This window comes from Poromitra crassiceps (assembly GCF_964638095.1).
Source record: "Poromitra crassiceps genome assembly, chromosome: 5".
Classification (NCBI taxonomy): domain Eukaryota; kingdom Metazoa; phylum Chordata; class Actinopteri; order Beryciformes; family Melamphaidae; genus Poromitra; species Poromitra crassiceps.
Genome location: NC_139642.1, coordinates 25,083,287 through 25,095,661, shown reverse-complemented (window position 1 = coordinate 25,095,661; position 12,375 = coordinate 25,083,287). Strand labels below are relative to the sequence as shown.

At 42.6% G+C, this 12,375-nt stretch overlaps 1 protein-coding gene and 1 pseudogene across 2 annotated transcripts in view; one reads left to right on the top strand and one right to left on the bottom strand.

Annotated features, from left to right (window-relative positions):
* The window catches only part of LOC310776394 (von Willebrand factor A domain-containing protein 5A-like), a 62,976-nt gene extending 53,825 nt beyond the window's left edge, over positions 1 to 9,151 (bottom strand). The window contains exons 1-6 of the mRNA XM_083636587.1: positions 9,105 to 9,151; positions 7,166 to 7,213; positions 1,972 to 2,174; positions 1,586 to 1,808; positions 680 to 846; positions 457 to 571 (exon numbers count right to left, since the gene is read on the bottom strand). Of these exons, the coding sequence (XP_083492713.1) occupies positions 457 to 571; positions 680 to 846; positions 1,586 to 1,808; positions 1,972 to 2,174; positions 7,166 to 7,208 (751 nt within the window). The 5' untranslated portion in view covers positions 7,209 to 7,213; positions 9,105 to 9,151. The remainder of the gene's footprint in view (positions 1 to 456; positions 572 to 679; positions 847 to 1,585; positions 1,809 to 1,971; positions 2,175 to 7,165; positions 7,214 to 9,104) is intronic.
* Positions 9,152 to 9,262: 111 nt separating this feature from the next.
* Positions 9,263 to 10,970, top strand: LOC310776393 (D-aspartate oxidase pseudogene; annotated as a pseudogene). Its single transcript has 3 exons — positions 9,263 to 9,291; positions 9,807 to 9,991; positions 10,496 to 10,970. The product of its transcript is annotated as a D-aspartate oxidase pseudogene (transcript).
* The last annotated feature ends 1,405 nt before the right edge of the window (positions 10,971 to 12,375 follow it).

Here is a 12,375-nt window from a genome sequence, read left to right as displayed (position 1 = left end):
CTTGGTAGCTCTGTCTTAGCCACTTTGTCTTTGGGCTTAGACAACTGGGAAGCTGGGGTAGCTTGGTAGCTCTGTCTTGCCACATTGCAATAGTAGCCTAAGTGTATTTATTCTATTTATATTGTTATTCTGTTTGGTACATTTTGTGTTGTGATGCTGGACTCAACTTGATGTATTAGCTGCTGCTTCAAATGCCTGCTCTAGCCTTGGCTTCGGCCTACTCCTCAGGCTTTAAGTTAGCTTGTCCTGTTAGCAAGTAGAGAGTCCAGTGTCCCTGTTTGCCTTTTTTTATGTGTGAAAATAAAATCACACGTACCTTTTCATTGTTGTCAGTGTTTATGTTGTGGTCAAAACCCCTAGACCGGTCATAACAATATACAGTAATTAAAACGCGTGTTTGAGCGTGTGTTTGAGGACCTTTCTTATCAAGTAACACCTTCAGTAACTTCTACTTACCAGGCTTGGCAGAAGGCTGTCCTGCCTCGACCACAGCAGTGGGCTGGTGAGCATCTTTGTAATAAATCAACAGCTCCACATCCCTGTCAAACTTCTGTCCTGCAGCCAGCTTGACCTGCAGTTCACAAAACATTCACTTAAATATGAACAATACATTAAATGCCTTGTGGTCACACACACACACACACACACACACACACACACACACACAGAAGCACACTACCGTGGCCTGGGTTTGCTCTGTGTTGAGGTACTGGAGAGGCTCCATGGAACAGTTGGCCTCTACTTTAGAGATGGGTCGAGGAGAGGACACCCGGCCAGAGAAAGACAGACCGTAGGGCACAAGAGAAGCTGGCACAGAGGTCACCTGAACGCTGCCACCTTCACTGCCTGAGAAAGACATGAGACAAGTTAGGAATGCCTTTATTAAGGAGGGATTACACATTAAAAGCAGTTTTTAGCAGCTGGAAAACAGTGTTTGGCTGGGCTGAAGTTGCACTCATAATACGTATCATGAATTTCATGAGGGAAGGAGAAAATAAATATTCAACTTCAAGGATCATTTTTGTGTAGCAAAATAGGCTAACAGTAACATTCAAGCAGGGGTGGACAAAACATTTTCTCCCAGAGGGCCATACTGATTTACATAAAGTCAGCGAAGGGCCACACATTGGACATCATACCTGCCAACACGATTTTTATGAGAGTCTCTATTTTTAACCCTCTCTCCCACAGTGATTCATTTCTCCTGTTAATCCCCTGATATAATATAATAGTGATACAAATGAAATGGCTGTATAGCAGATGAGATTTATTAACATAATTCTGCCTTTTATTGAGTTTTGGGGGGTTGTTTTGTTTTGAGTACATTGATTGAGATGGCCCTGGGGCCGGGTCTGGCCATGGTGCAGCATTTTGCCCATGTGTGCATTAAAGAAATAGTTCACCATAAACTCCTCATCCTCTAGTCAGCTGAAACTCCCTGTAAGTTTGTACAAAATCCATATAGGTGTGTTAATGAGTTCCATCTCGGCCTTGCAGTTAAACCATTGAAGTTAACAGACCAAACTTGAAGAAACTGAATGGTGTGATGTGCTTTATACACCAAGTGTTGGCTGGTCTTTCCTACCCTGAGGTTGGTAGCGAGGGTTGAGCACAGCAGGCAGACAAAACCTCAGCCCGTCATCAGCCTGCACAGCCAATTCAGTGACATACTCCAGCCTGATGGAGGCGCTCTCTCCTGGAGGCAGACTGCCCACACTCAGAGAGAATATATCTGGGCTCTGCTCACTCTCCTCCAATAGGAAGGCCTGCTGACCGGAGCTCAGCGCGTCATCGTACTCCTCACGAGCCTGGAGGACAGACACATGAGTGAACATCTTGTAATTTAGTTGGCACTCAGAAAGCTCTTGAAAGCTTCTGTGGCTGTGAGACATGTTTTTCAAGCCTCAACAAAGAGTCAGGGGATGAGTGCAAAGTGCACGAGGTTCCGCCCATCTTTCCTCTCCAGCTCACCTTCTGTTTTTCCTGCACCTCAGCCACAACCTGCGTCTGTCCAATCTGAGCACTGAAATGACAGACAGCAGCTTCTGCAGGCAGAGGGAAGACAAACACAGCCTCCAGTGGTTTGTCCTCCTTGTTCTCATAGTGCAGAGTGGAGACCACTGTAGCCACATGGTCCCTCACCTCCACCTCCACCTCAATGCTCTTCAGAGGAACTGACAGAGAAACACGAGGAAAGAGACACAAGTTATTAACAAATTCAATTTAAAGTAGGCTAAGGGCTTTCGGACATGAGATATGTCAAATTCTAGGCACTTTTCTTTTTTCTGAATTTTCTCTCCAATTGTACGTGGTCAATTCCCCCTGCTGTCCTGGTCATTAATGCACCCCCCCTGCTGATCTGGGGAGAGCTGTGCACTAGCACATGCTTCCTCCGATACATGTGCACTCGCCAGCCACTTCTTTTCACCTGACAGCGAGAAGTTTCACTGGCAGGACGTAGCACGTGGGAGGATCACGCTACCCCCCCCCCCCCCCCCCCCCAGGTTTCTGCGGTGGTAGGCGAGTGATTTTACCTCTACACTACCCAGACGCCAAAATTCAAGACAATTTTAAGCAATTTAGTCAATTCTTGCAACACCACATGGCCAATCAGAATCATCTCTTTAGTTTCCATTGGGACTGCCGTTCTTCCACTGTAGCAAGTTTTGGAAAAAGGTGGTTATGTCTAAACCGGTTATGTCAGGCGCCTGAAGAAATTTTGGCTAAGGCCAGAAATCCTTACGGACTTCTACAGAGGCACCATTGAAAGCCTGCTGACTGGCTGCTTCACCACCTGGTACGGGAACTGTACCACCATGGACCGCAGGGCGCTACGGAGAGTGAGACGCGCGGCCCAGCACGTAACAGGAAGTGAGTTGCCAGAACTGCATGAACTGTATAAACAGCGGTGCCTCAGGAGGTCCCTGAAGATCATCAAAGACACAAACCACCCCCACAACAGCCTGTTCTCCCTGCTACCCTCAGGGAGAAGATACAGGGTTCCAAAGGCACGCACAAATCGCTTGAGGAACAGTTTCTTCCCGCAGGCCACGAGACTCCTTAACATACACAAATAGTGTAGTAGCCGTACTGTACCGCACTGTAGCTGCTACCATAACGTATGTCTAATGTTTAATTGTATGTTTAATAAGGAATATGCTATTTGCACCTGTATGTCAAATACGCCGAATTTAAAACGCCGAGTTTAATTGTATGTTTAATAAGGAATATGCTATTTGCACCTGTATGTCAAATACGCCGAATTTAAAATGTTTAAGCACGTCTAAAGTATGCACATGACATGTGCACCTATGTGCAGTGAATATGCCACTGTCTCTGACTTGTCTTATCACTATACTGCCTTATTGCTTGTTGTGTCTCTTGTTGTTTTTGCACTCATATGCCCTGTCACATTTGTACTATGTTGTAAACTGAGTCCTCAGCACAAGAATTTCACACGTGATACTTGTACCATGGAGTGACAATAAAAATCTTGAATCTTGAATCTTGAATCTTGAACCAGTAAATGAGATCTCCAGCATTTTTTGATTGGCCTGATCAGTGAGGGTTTGGGTTTGCCTCTTGGTATGATGACAAAGTCTGATGGTCTGACAGTGACATGTATCCATTAGCCTTTTTAACTTCCCACCCAATTCCCCCATTTTGTGTCTAAACTGCAGGAAGTAACACAGGTGCAAGCAAAACAGGCACTGGATCAGCATGGCTTGGAAGTTGGAAACCCTCACCCTGGGCGAATTGGGAGGAGAGTGAAAAAGACTAATTCAGGAGTTATTTGCCTTTTATGAGAAGCCATGCCTTTGCCATGCCCCCTTTGACATATTGGTACTATGAAAGTTAACCAGTTCTTCCCGCTCCCATGATCAATCTTTCCACAAAGCTTTGTGCAAATCCATTGGTAACGTTTTAGCTGCGACCAGCAGCTATAGTCACTCTGTCGGGTGGTCTGTCGATCGGTCGCTCCACAAAAAGTTCACCAAACGTTAGGAGGCTGAAATTTGACATGGAGGTAAAGTGTGTTTTTAACTCATTGAGTGCCAGCCACTTTTGGAAAACGGATGCTCCCAGTGCCAGCCCTTTCAAAGCGTTTTCAGTGATTTCTCGAGGCCCACAGAATATTGTGTGATATTACTATGTAAACACCGAACACGCCCAAAGAACGATGAGACTATCTTGTATCATCAGCAAAAAAGTTTATTGATATCATTTTCCGTTCTTTAGTTATCAGCAGTAGCCTATTAGATAGGTTGGTTTCAGCAAAAACAGACGTTTCAAACTAGAAGCTGAGATAATGAGCCTTTTGTGAAATAAAGCATTTCAAGCACATCACTGACTCTGAAGCTAATATTTTCTGATGTAGTGACACCTCAAAAATAATTTCCTTCAATAAAAGAGCGAAAACAAAGGAATTTTGATGGCAAAATAATATTTTTTAGCTGCAACCAGCAGCGCTGGCCTTCTTGCTGGTCTTGATTTACTGCTGGTGGGCATCAGATATTCTAGCTTGTGTTTTGCCAATCTGTCCATCGAGCCTGCTGTCTGGGTCGGTACGTGTTGTATGGTGCCCTGCGTGCCCCACCCCCCTCAACTGCAAACTCCTCCGTGGGAGTGTCTCTGGTGGCTCTCTGCTGCACGTTTGCTCTGCACGTTTCAAAGTGCGCTACACCCAGCCCTATTTTCACATCGTTCCGCCGTTTTTGTTCGCCGGCTCCCAGCGCTTCCAGCTGAGAATGATTTGGCTTTTCAGAAAGACGCTGGTGTCGTGCTCCTTTTCTGGCAACTAATCATGTGGATGGGCTATCGCAGCGGAGACGGAGGGGCTCAATTGTGGCAGCAGATTGGCTGCTGTTCACAGGAACAGCTAACGTTACAGCATTTCCGTTTCCCCACACGGCTTCTTCTACTCTTTTTTCTCATCTTTCTCTAATCCGGAGAGCACTGTCGCCACCTAATGGGTCCGTAAAATAGCTTCTACACCTTCAAAATCCCCCATACTTTTACAGGAGATGCATCAGGCTTTGATCCACGTCCCACCGTCAAAAAACGCAATTGACGTCTTTAGACGTCATTGGCACTCTACGTTACTATTTGAATTGACGTCTTTAGACGTCATTGGCACTCAATGAGTTAAAGGTGTTTGTGTTCATGCCAATGAAGGGTGGGAGAGGGGGTGCAAATATCGAAATACAGGGTGGCAGAGGCAGAGTACAGTCGGTCAGTTGCCTTTGCCCTTCGGAGGACATACAATATAAGTATTTTGTTTTTACATTATTTTGATTTTACAGCAATTATTTTTACACATTTTGTTCTGAGGTAGCTACATTTTAACCTGATACAGTGCATGTAGATACAGTACAACCATACAATGTACTAGGGCTGTAAAATAATATTCTATATTTGAATATATATTCGAATATAAAAAGTAAAAGAATATTTGAATATGAAAATTAATATTCAAATGTATTATTATAGTTATTATTATTATTATTATTTTTACATTAACCAGGTAAAAAACCTGGGCAAGAGGACAACATAAAAACATAGATTGTTTGCCTGGTTATTTAAAAACATTACAAAAGTGTAGGCTACTACTGTATTAGTACTGACTGAATAAATATGGAAATAGTTATATAAGCTCTCTGGTTGTATTGGTTTGCCTTGCAATCTACGCTAATATATATATATACATACTAGGGATGTTCATAAATTATAGAAAATCGATAATTGATCGTTAAGGAATTGAATCGATCATGTGGAATATGGATCGATTATTGTATATATATATATTTTTTTTTTTTTTTTTTTTTTCTTTTGCGGACTAGGTTTGGGTGAATTCGTTCCTCCTCGCCCCACTCCATTGCACAGCCGACTAACGTGAGGTGGAGCTTCATATAGTCTCTAGTTTTTTGGCTGGGCACGGGCCTTTGTGCCAACAAAACTGTTTTAAACATGGGGAATTCACACCGGCATGCGCCGGGGACACAAACAAACGCACCCAGCGGTCTGGCTCAGGCCTGTTGATTTGACTCTTATGCTGTCAGCTAAGCTGGAAGACGCCGATTGCCTTACATCATGTAACCTGACATGTAACATGTTTGTTTACCTGGCCACAGCGCTAGTAGGGATGCAGCGGTATACCGTTTTAAGGTATACCGCGGTTTGAAAACGTCACAGTATCAAAACCACTCAAATTTGCCATCATACCTTCCCCACAGTATCAGCTGTTTCCCCAAAACAAAGTGCCCAGGTCGCTTGCAGAGTGCAGCTTACACGGCCCCTCCCCCTGGCTGCATGCCTACCTAGACTAGAGCACAGTAGAGAGGAGCCGCAAGGACCCCCCTGAACCTCCCCCCCCATCTAAAAAGACGACGTCGGCTGTATGGGAATATTTCGGCTATTGTAAAAACACAAACGGTCCGCAATACCACGATATTTTTGTCCAAGGTTATCATACCGTCAAAAACTCATACCGTTGCATCCCTAAGCGCTAGTGTCTGTTATTCTTACTTACGTTATTTACCAGACCAGAGTAAAAATATATATATATATTATTTATTATTACGCTATCGATAATCGATAATTGATCGTTAATTTTTCCCGATTTTCGATTATGGAAATTGTTCAAAATGAACATCCCTAATACATACATACATGTAGTATTCGAAAATATTCGAACAAATATGTTTTGTTTAGAGGGAATATTCGAATATGATTTTGGACCAATTTTGACAGCCCTACCATGTACACAATCTCACATAATATATCATAGCCAAATACACATATACACATAATTAGGCAATACAAAAAAATCACACATATCTATTCTTCCAACATGTACATTGTACGTTACAGGTATTGTGAATTTGCGTTGAGATATCCTGCTCACAGACAAAAATAATAACTAAGAATCATAATTTTAATTTTCATCCAAATTCATTTAAAAGCTCTTCAGTCCTGATTCTCTGAGACTTGAGCTTTGATTATCGTGCATGAAGTAACATGTCCAAGTGTGTCTCTGCCTCCACTATTGAGACAGCAGCCTTGAAGTGGTTGCAAAAATATTGGGCCTTGAAAAATATTGTTTATTTAAATATTGGAGAAAAGGAAGGTCAAAGCCTTCAAAGTTTTCAAACAAACAGTTCTGTACCTGGTTCCTTCTTGGCATTAAGCAGACCACAGCAGTTCACCATCGTGCCTGTGCAGCAGGATAAAGATGATCACAATTAAGAAACAAACAACCATCAATCTAGAAATAGTAGATTTTTAGCAAATTCCAAACAAAATGGCAGAATGTATGTTTTATTATCCTAAAAGATATATCTATGATTTACGACAAATACAGTTTGAATAACAATCAAAATATATCGAACACATCAAAAATAGCCTAGAAATTGGCCTAGGGACAGGAGTTGGAACTAGGGACAGGAGTTGGAACTAGGGACAGGAGTTGGAAACTAGCAAACTCTGTATGCAAAACATGTTACTTTAACTTGTTTGAAATGAGTGAAAGGTTACTATGTTAACTTGCATTTGTCCCCATCAAATAAACGATAAATTAAAAAAATAATAAAACACTAATCTGAGTTTTCACCAGACTATAAATATACTAGGGGCGCTCGATTCCTAGGCTCGCCTGCTGCGTGGGCTCGCTGCAGCTCACCGAGCTGGCCCTGCAGCTCGCATACACAGCTTGGCCACTGCGCGGCCCTGCAGCTCTACCGTTGTCTGGTCTCACTTGCTCCCACGCTCGCCCTGCAGCTCACCTGCTGTGCGGGCTCACTTGCTCTTATGACATCACTGATGATGTCACAACTTTGCATCACTGATGACATCACAATTGCTCTTATGACATCACTGATGATGTCACAATGCCTATGAAATCATCAGTGCTGCACAATTGCTCAAGTGACATCACTGATGGGACTTTATGATATCACAGTGATGTCACAATGCTGGGACTTTATGACATCACTGATGACATCATCAGTGATGTCACAATGCCTATGACATCATCAGTGGGACAAAAATTTAACAGGTGTCTATTCGTATCCGGGTGTAAATATCTTCTGCCATGTTGTGGGGCTATTCGTACTTCCTATTTACAAGCACAGCACAGTGGAGGAGGCTCAAGTCGGAGCTGCCTGCGAGGCAGGGCAAAAGACTACAGCCAGCCAGAATAAAATGATAAAAAAAGGTGGATACATAATCTTCAGTCACCCATCTGAGACTAAATATGAGGCTAGAACAACTGAAACTGAATATCTATAATATAATTTTATTCTTGGATAAACTAGGTGGATAAACTAATTTCTGAGGCAGTTTTCTCGCGTCGTGCTGTTATAAAAAAAGGTGGATAAATAAACTTCAGTCGCCCATACGAGACTAGATATGAGGCTAGAACAACTGAACACGTCTATTTACACCCGGCTACAAATAGCATCTGCCAAAAAATTTACAGAGAAACATTGCCTACTGTACATGCTCCCTGGGGGATCTCCTAGCCTATGCAGATGCCCTCCTCTTGCCTCAAGAGCAGCGCCACTGGCTAATGGAGTCATGGGGGATCTCCTAGCCTATGCAGATGCCCTCCTCTTGCCTCAAGAGCAGTGCCACTGGCTAATGGAGTCATGCGCCCCTACTTTTGGAACGTAAATGCGTTTTTCTTTTTCTTTTTTAGAAAATGCTTCAAAAGGCATAAAAGTTATTCACTCATTCATTCATTCATTTCATTCATTCACGTTTGTGAAGATTATCATGCTGAACCCAAATTCGCGTTCCCACAAACTTTTGTTAACCACAGACCTTAATGCATCAACGTACCCGTAGGGTAATGTGCGCCGCGCACCCCAGTTTGGGAACCACTGCAAGTTTACACTGCTGTGTCCGCTTTGGTCTTAGTCATATACTATCAAATATCCCTGTTGGGAGTCTTGTTTTGCTGTGATAATGCAGGAGGCTAATACCGTAGTTACATAAATTAAATACAAGCAGACATCTACCTCTAATATCACTGTCTTTTATGATCAATATTTCTTCTCAGCTCCTACAACCAATGAGTACAGAAACCCCCCAGAAGAAATGCCTACCTTAGAGCGTCAATCTGTGATATGGAGAAAAATATTGTTTACTTCTGGTTTATTTTCTCAAGGAACACCGCCCACATCAAGTCACGCCTCTGTGACGATTTCGCTTTATCATTGGAGACGAACCAGTAAATCCAGTCCGAGTCGCTCCACTCTCAAGCATGGATGAAAGCCTGATGAAAGCATGGAAGTCAGATACAGACCAACCACCATAATGTAGTTTAGAATCATGGGTTTAGATTACTGGGTAGCTGCATTACCAGCCTGGCGTTGTTCGGTGGCTTTTTCGCTCAACTGCAGGCGATGCAGGAGGAGCTGTGTTATGGGGCGGTTGGCATCCTTAAATAGTGTATTACCGCCACCTACTGGAATTTGACGTCTTCTTCATAGTTAGGTTAAGTTATTAAGTTATCCTTTATTTATCCCATGGGGACATTCATCATAGTGCAATCTATTTACAGTGTGCATCATAGTGCTCCATTCATGATACTGTATGACCATTCTATAACCCAGACAGACGCACTTGTCTGAGTCTCTCTCAATGGTCTCCCAGCATGCATCAGAAGCTTGAGTGTTGCTGAGCTCAGGGTAAGAGAGGTCGTGACTGACCCCGTGTGGACAAGAGGTTGATGTTCGGACAGGTTCCTATCCTATTTTGATCTCATTAGGCCTACATCCAGTGATTTCTGATTTCTATTTTTTCAGTCCCAGCTGGCAGATTTTCAAGGAGGTCCCCGCTAAGAAGGAGCCCTTCTGGTCAGAGTTTGTGCATGGCTTTCGCATCATGACTGCCCGAGGACTGAAGCGGTTTCCAGATCACAAGTTTGGCCAGGCTTTCACCACCATCAAATGTGAATACCATGCCTATACCTGCCATGGCTGGAGAAAAGGTTCCTCCTCTAATTATTCATAATAAAGCAGTGATTGTGTCATTATCATCAGGTCATCATACTTTCAGTTTAACTAGGCTACTTCAGGATTTCAAGCCTACCCTGTATGCACATTTGCACCTGTTTTCTTAAAGGAACACTCTGCCCATTTTCAACCAGCTTTGTATCATTAGAACATCAGTAGTATATCAGAAAACTGTAAACTGTTTTGAAGTCTGTCATTTAATTTGACAGTTATTGAGTGTTAAAGTGTGGACCAGTGACACCACTGGTCCACACTAACTCAAATTAATAACTCATTAACTCAAATCAACTCTCAATAACTGTCAAACTATTCATCATTCATCTAGTTTGACAGTTATTGAGAGTTGATTTGAGTTAATGAGTTATTAAATTTATGTGAAATTAAATGACAGACTTCAAAACAGTTTACAGTTTTCTGATATACTACTGATGTTCTAATGATACAAAGCTGGTTGAAAATGGGCGGAGTGTTCCTTTAAGGTTCAGAAAAGCTGGAGGCCAAGTTGAACAGAGGAGAGCCAACAATCTGCAGGTCAGGGGCCAGATGCTCAAGGTGCAGGGCCCCTGGCTGCAGCACTTCATCAGAGACGGAGACGGAAAGACCTACGTCTACCCCGGCGTCGACAGCGTCACAGTAGGCGGCACGAGGCAGGAGGGCGACTGGAGGCTGGAAGTGGACGAAGGAGACACCCAGAGCATCCTGGAGCGCTGTGCCCGGCTGGAGCCTTCGCTGAGCGGGGCCAAGGTGCTGAGCCAGTGGGTGGGCCTGAGGCCGAGCAGGAGGAACCCACGGGTGGAGAGGGAGCTGGTGCTGCTGCAGGGCCGCCGGGTGCCCCTGGTCCACAACTACGGCCACGGGGGCTGCGGGGTGACGCTGGCTTGGGGCACCGCCCTGGACGCTCTGGGGCTGGTCCGCCAGTGTCTTCACGACATGCCTCCACAGGCTAAACTGTGAACACGTTCTGTTGCAAAGTTCTGTATTTGGTGCCAACAACACTTGCCTTTAATGTCCACAGTGGATTTTTCTTCAATTTCCTTTCCAGCACTTAGTGCTACAGTATACTAATGTACTAGCTGAGCTAGGCACAAATCCAGTGACATTTTTCAAATCAGTCAAGGTATGAGGCACCAGCACAAGTTTTTGATAAATAAAATGGATGGAAATCAAATGAAGGTTAAACTTATTTTTGTGTTTTTAAAAGAAGATCAAATTTGTCTCCCAAATATGGCATATGTGAAATCATTTTTTTGTCTTGACCGTTTCCACAGCAGATTTTGTGTTTCTACCTCTAAGAGAAAAAAGAGATCTCTGAGGCCTGTCCTTAACATACTAAATAGTTGTTTGTCTTTAATGGGTTCAAATCCACAGTAAATCACAGGGCAGAAAATTGCTTGTGCATTGCTCCCTCTGCTTTGAAACTTTTAAGTATGTTCTTGCACTAAAAGGCCACAGATGTAAAAAGAGGTATTTTGCCCAAACCAAAATACCTGCAATTAGGCTGCAGCCACACGTGCAGAAGCAATTCTCTGTCTGTTGATTCATTTGCTCTTTAAATAAACAGACCTTCTGGCAGATCCATGCAATTAATTTAAAGATCAACTGATTAAAATGTGTCAAAGTGAGAGAAGAAAAGCAAGAATTTGCAGTCTGATGTCTCAACAACATAATTGAAATGCTTTAAAGAAACATATTCATGGTATTTTAATTGACTACAGAGTGATTATTACACCATTTATTTTATTTGTAGAAACCAGACTGAAGAAATTCTACAACTATTTCTACTGTATTTGGTACCAATAGCAGTTGCCTTTGACTGCAGAGGTCTACTGGTCTGACATATCACGCAGCCAATCGACTCGCAATACTTACCACCAAATGCCACTGCGCAGGGCATTTCAATCACACCATACAAAAATGATTCTGGACATATATCAGGGCAAAAAGTATTATATTAAACATTTGTATGTAACATTAATCGAACATAAATTGAATAGAAATTACTTTATAAGATAAAATACAATAAAATTTGATTATAGGCATGCACAGTAAAATGAACAGTAAAAGTAAAAACAGTAAAACATTTGATTTGAAACAAGTTGTAAAGATACAAGATAAAACAAGTGCAGCATCATCTTTTTCATTAGAAATGAAAAAAGTAAATCTAGAGATAAAACATTGAAACAAATGAACATAGGGAACATGAACATTGAAAAGCAAAGTCTGTTGAAAAGCAGTAAAATGTTAGAATCAAAAACCTAAAATGACAGTATTGCATTCACAACGACGTTAAATGGTGAAGAACTGTGTTCACCACAACCATTGTTTGAATGCAATGAATGAATGACGGTGTCTGTCTGAT